The sequence below is a fragment of the Morchella importuna genome (assembly GCF_003444635.1).
Source record: "Morchella importuna strain M04M26 chromosome Unknown Morimp01GS033, whole genome shotgun sequence".
Classification (NCBI taxonomy): Eukaryota; Fungi; Ascomycota; class Pezizomycetes; order Pezizales; family Morchellaceae; genus Morchella; species Morchella importuna.
This window is the reverse complement of record NW_025763430.1, coordinates 466,154-472,546: the sequence shown is the minus strand read 5'-3', so window position 1 is coordinate 472,546 and position 6,393 is coordinate 466,154. Positions and strand designations below refer to the sequence as shown.

The 6,393-nt window shown below is 49.0% G+C and overlaps 1 protein-coding gene across 1 annotated transcript; it reads right to left on the bottom strand.

Annotated features, from left to right (window-relative positions):
* Positions 1-540: 540 nt before the first annotated feature.
* Positions 541-2,201, bottom strand: LAJ45_09046 (uncharacterized protein; the record flags this gene model as incomplete). The annotated part of the gene is made up of 5 exons (XM_046118592.1): positions 541-840; positions 917-1,226; positions 1,329-1,398; positions 1,484-1,551; positions 1,903-2,201. The coding sequence occupies 5 exons, from the start codon at positions 2,199-2,201 to the stop codon at positions 541-543; spliced, it is 1,047 nt and encodes a 348-aa protein (XP_045968269.1).
* Positions 2,202-6,393: the final 4,192 nt, after the last annotated feature.

Genomic DNA, 6,393 nt, shown 5'->3' with positions numbered 1-6,393 from the left:
CAGCTGCACTGCGGGTTCAATATAAAACAAACTAAACAAGAGCCTGCACCCGCACCCGGCGTGCGTGGCCGTCCGGCAGCACCACCCACACACCCGCCGACGTACGTATTGTACGTACTGTGCTGTTACCGCCCGGCCCGTATGTTGTGTTCTCGGGGTTGCCGCTCCGTTCCGTAGATATTAATTTAAACAGACTACGTGAACGGAAGGGATGAGATGATTTGTGGAGATGAAATATCTTTTTTTGGTCCAGTACGGTGAGCAGAGATGTGAGTAGAGATGTGATATGAGAAGTGGTGTCGTATGAGTAGCTAGGCCCAGGCGGGGGCCAAGAGCTTTTGGGTGGAACCCAATTTCAACCGCACGACGACAGACACCCACAAACATCGCACAAAAGAGCTCCCCTGTGACGTCATGTTATAAAAATATAAATTCTTCCCATAAACCAATCTATATGCAACCACACTATCCCCACTACAAGGCCAAAACCAAGCAAAGAAATAAACAAAACCTCCAATTTACTTTTCCAGAAGCTGCGTTCTAGGTAACGGTGTACCCTCCATCAACCCTCAGATCCGCCCCGGTAACATAGAGGCTGGCATCCGACGCCAAAAACACCACCGCGCCCATCAAATCCTCCGGATTCCCCATGCGCCCCTGCGGAATCAGCGATGTCCACTTCGCCTTCAGCTCTGGGTTATCATCGAGGATCTTCTTTGTCAGCGCCGTGAGCATATAGCCCGGCGAAATGCAATTCACACGGATACCATGCGTTGACCATTCAACCGCCATCGAGGACGCAAGATGGCGCACGGCCGCCTTGGCCGCGTTGTACGGTGCCTAAGTAGTTTCATTTCAGCACTTTATTCCCTATGGCGTGCGCGAGGAGAAAGAGAGGGGGGGGGGGGGGGGGGACCTGTGGTTGGGGAATGTTGACGATGCTCCCGCTCATGCTGCCAATAAACACCATTGAGCCTGGCTTCTTGCTGGCAATGAGGTGTTTGGCGACCTCGACAGCGCATAGATATGTTCCGTCTACATTGACGCCCCAGAGTTTCTGCATGCGATCATGGGGGTAGTCCTCCGCCTTAAAGTTCTCTGTGAAACCGGCGGAGGTGACGAGGACGTCGATGTGGTTGTTGTGTTGGGAAAGCACCTCTTCCATCACGGCCTTGACCGAGCCCGGCGAGGAGACATCGGCTGAGTGTGCGGTTATTGTGGGCACTCTGCATGGTGGTGTTAGCGATTTTTTTGATTCCTTTTTTGCCTTTGTGGGAGGGTGGTGGATTGCGCGCGGCACTCGAGATGGTGGGAAAAACTTCACTTACCGGTCTGCATCAGGATTGGTATCTCTAAAGTGCTTAAGCAGCATCGCGGCAGCTTTGATAGCCTCCTCGCCTGCATTATCACCGCCGGCGGCAATATATCAGTCTCCCTAGCTAATTGAACCATCCCTAACCATCCCGACAGAATAATAACATACCATTTAGGTCTACAATCGCAGCATCAGCACCCGACTCGACGAGGGCCTGGGTCATCACATATCCGAGACTATGTGTGGTCAATAAAGATTACTCGCTGACCCAACCAATATAAAGAAAAGAAAATATATAGAGATGTAGTAGTAATGGATTTTTTGATAGATAAGGTTTTTTCTTTCTTCTCTCGCTGCATGCAACAACATCTTCGTCCGATGCGATAAACTGCAATCGCACGCGGAGACCAAATACAGCTAGCTAGCTAGCCAGCCAGTTGCTCTCAATCTCCTCACTCCCATTGACTCCCAATATGCAAATACCACACCCAGATAACTGGCACCAGCACCAGCAAAAGCAAAAAAAAGAGGAAAGAAAGGTCGGAGATTAATTAAGGAGGTGAAGAAAAGGAACTAGCAAGACTCACCCTCTTGCGCCCCCGGTCACTACCGCGACTTTACCCTCCAGCGAGAAGCTGCCCAGTGTCCTCTTCACCCTGCGGACCGGCGCACTAGAAGGCATATCCTTCTCCTCCGGATACTCGACCGTGATTGAAGGGTCCGTACGTGCAAACTGGCCGGGCTTTGATTCGTTGCATTGGGGCACGGAGATGGAGAATGGTGCTACTGCAATACGGGCTGGAGATGCCTTGGGAAGTAGAGCGCCGCTGCGGAGAGGGCATAATCGTAGCCGTAAGAGGGCGCTGGTGGTGGGACGGCGAAACATGATGGCAAATGTGGCAATTAGAGAAAGAGAGAGAGAGATTGGTTCCTGAGGCGATTGGGAGGACCGATTCTTAGAGCGATGGGTGTAATGAAATATTTAAAGAGAATCGATGTGTATGAGATGTTTCTGAGTACGTATTTTGGAGGAGAGTGATAGTAGTTAGTCTGTATCTATCACCGTGCCTGTCCAAGTGTTCCTCAACCACCAAACCAGAGCAGGTAGGTGAAAAGGTAAGCAAGTAGTTCGCTGCTAGCTAAAGCTTGATGTTTGTTTCCCCATTCATCCCGTCCATCGCACCTCCCCCAACCAGCCAGCAACCCCGCCATGCTACCCCACTTCAACTTGCTTATTCCGTCTCTCCTGCTCCCAACACCAAATATCCGACAACACGGATCGGCTTTTAAACAAAACAAAAAAACCGGAAGAGCGATTTAGGAATTCCGCCTTACTGTTTAGATAGCTAGGTAGCTGGCTAGAGCCTCATTCATTGGGCACGTCGAGATGGATGCTGGGCGAACCTTTACCGGAGTCGGAAATAGAAATTCAGTCTCTTGTTTTGCCACTGAAAGCCTGATCTGCCGCCCCCATTCTCTGCGATCCTCGGTGTCAGTCAGTCCGTCTTTTGTGCACAACATACCTGCTCTCTCCAGCTACTCTGCTCTTCAACTACCGTCGACCCAATCCCAATCCTGACGGGTGCGGTACGGCAAAATAGAGAGTGCCTAAGTTATGTTATATAGCCAACCCAATTGCAAGAGTTCCATCTGATGTTCTTCTGCGCCTTCTGGAACAGGAACTCTCTCCCGAACCCGCGAATCTTGAATTGAATCCCCGGAGATCAACAACCCTAGCCCTAATGATAAACATGAAACATTGCTGATCCTCCTTCGGATAAATCTAAATCGAGGATCTGCACGGGAGAAGAAAAGGTTATCGGCGCCTGGTGCGGATCTCTGGCGCTGGTTCCGCTGCCGCGCATCATGGGGGCTCACTCGTTGGTGTTTGGTCGAAGGACGAAGCGTATCGTGTCGGGGGTTAACGCAGTGGTGATATATAGCTTTTGTGGTGACCGGGAAAGAACTTGGGCCCGGAATGATGACGAATTGAGTGGCTCGAATGCATTGGCATGTACAGCGAAAGCTCGCTCGCTATATGAAGATACGCTGGCTACAGGAATTTGGGCCCTTACAAGAGGATTACCCGTATATAGAGAGAGTATCAATGTGAAAACCCAACGGAATGAGTATGGGACCGAAAGGCGGTACCTTGTAAGGAGGTTATCCCTATGGGAGCCACCTTAGACGTCTACACCACTCACCAGGGCCCCCTCTGATGATCCGGATTGTTAATGATGATTGGTTGAGAGGAGGCATAGATGTCGATTATGGTACAATGTGGATCCTTTCATTACTATATAAACTACCCTGATCAAGGGATGTCCTGATGAGCGTGAGCGGGGAAGACGTCTATACCAATCTTTCACTGTACTTGGTACTTACATGTAGACGTCACAGACTCATGTCATCCAGCATACGTAGCAATAGTGAGTACCCCAAATGTGCTCCGGTCCGGCCCATTTCTCGACCCAGAAGAAAAATATATCGCAACCTATTGGCCATAGTAATAGTAGTGCAGTAGGTTCCTGGATAGCAAGTGTGATAGACTTAAGTGGTTGAGTGAGGAGTTTGAAGAACAGTCCATCCGATCCTATATATATAGCTAAGTAGTATGTTGTCCTCTCCTCAGAGCCTTATTGTCTACGTATTTGTTGGTTACATGTCCTTAGCCACAGTGGCTATAGTCGTAGCTAACTACGTGGAATTGTCTTATATGTCCCCTCACGGTCGAGGACACCATTCGAGCACATGTGTACCTGATTATTATTACCGACTCGCCAACTGACCCTTGAATAGCGGAGCGTATCGGGTTGGCAGTATGGCTGAAATCTCTAGAGTTAGATGACCAAAATTGTCCGTTTGGAAGGCTATTCGCCGAACCGTCATGAAATATCACTCGGTTCAAACGTACTTATATTTTCTTTTGCTTGGTTTGATGATGATTCATTCAGTTGATTGGTTAATAGTAGAGTAAATCAGTTGATTCACTGCAGCTGCCTGACTCCATAGACCGCCACATTTCCTCCGGTGGATGATTGCGGCACCGCAGGGAGTGTTCCGGGTGTGCGGTTTGGCATTCTCCTCCGTGATAAGTGTTTCTTTCCTGGGCGGGAGCCAGCGGACCGGAAAACAGAGAAGCTCTCCGCTGTGTTGTACTGTCTTTAGACTCAGCTTTATGTCTCAACTGAGGTCTCAGGTGACGTGTCCCGCCCATGGGTGGGCCGATTTCTATTATTCTAACCATTCGGAGCCAACACTACGGCAGTGCTATATACTGTCGTGCTGTAATTCCAGCTATCGAAGAGATAAAGAACATTGTCTTCTCAAGCAGTAAAGCCTAAGATTCCGGAGTGAAAGAAATAGTGTCGAGGCCCGGCCGGGTGGGCTCTATTAGAGGTTTCGTCAACTGCGCATAAACACGATTGATAACTCATGACGCATAAAACTAAAACTAGCGCATGTAGGGTCTTTAAATGTCTCGTAATAGATTTCTTACCTTTTTAGATTAGTTAAGCTTCTCTTGTCTGCTCTCGGAGTTGGAGGCGGTTGGTTGGGGTTTAAGTGAGGTTGTGGAACGAGTGATGTTTTGTGATTTTTTGTATCGCTGTTGATTCATTTATTGTATGGTGATTCTTAGTATTTGTCTGTTGAGAGCTGTGACATTGTAATTGAATAGTTTGAGAGTCACCAAGATATATTTTAGAGACTTGTTGGACACTCTGAGGTATTCTTCGTGATGGTGGTAAATATATATGTCGTTCTCTAAGCTCAATTGCGCAATTGCGCATGAAGAAATTAAGCTCTACACTCTAAAATCCACCAACCTAGCAGTACCCCCCAAGTACTGCGCACCTAAAAGCCATCGAAAGACAAACAAAACGAAACAGAAACCAACATAAAGCCACCACTAAACTACTACATCTGCGCACACAGCAACACCCCAACACCCAAAATTACAATCATAAAAAATCACTCGAATTTCTCCACTCCCCCAACTATCACGGCCCGCTTCCTCTTCAAGCCTTAAACAAAAACTAAAGAAACACAGCCCACGGCGTCCCCACCCAGCCCTAGGCACCACCATCCCGAGTCATCACCCTCCGCATATGATCCCAACATGACTCGAAAGTCCAGGGCTGCACGCACAGCTCCCTAGCACGCCCCAACCCACAATCGACTCACACTCGGCATACCGCACAGACATTATACCCCAGTGTCCCGCTCAGCCTGGCCGTCAGGTAGCACGCCCCAGCAGGAATGCGGCCGACTGGGCACATCACTGCGTGACTATCGATACCGGCAGGTACGCTGAGCAGGGACGCCAACCGCAATTCGCAACTGACACGGCGATCCAGCACCAATAATTAGCGGCAGCTAGCTCAGGCAGATACATGTATGTATCTACCTTCTATGGCTCGAGAAGCTATGGTGGGTAGGTGTGTAAACTTCGGCGTTTGCAGCCAATCAATCTATAGGAATTGGGAGATCTACCCCCATAATGGTACTAGCGCCTAGCCTGACGGTGGAATTTTCTCTAATTCCCATACAAAAAAAGTTCCTCTGAAGTTGACACACCCACCCCCATGCCTTCTCGCGCCATATGTCGAAGAAAAAGAGACTTCCAAAGTGTACATAAGATCGACTTGATACCCTGGACTAAACACATGAGTGCGCGTCCCCAGCACGATTGCAACCAATAGTAAGCTGCGCATGCAGTCCTAGGCATTAGCCCGGGTACACAAATTGCACATATGGCCCAGTATACACGTGCATGCAGCCTTTCGTTTCCTTTCTCCACAGCCTTTTTTCCCGCGGCGTACGTCTGGTACGCCCTCAGTATGAGTAAATATTGCCCGACTGGGTAAGTGTTTGCGACCTGGATCCAGAGAGTGTACTAGGGTATAGCGAAAAGTGATCAGAATCTGATAAGAAAAATAAACGTATTCACCGCAACATTCACTTATCAGATTCTGATCACTTACCCTCAACACCCGGTACACTGTCTAATAAATGTACACGGCGAATGAGGCTGCACCCGGTGCTTGGTTTGAGTGCTAGCGGAGGATTTGCTTGTG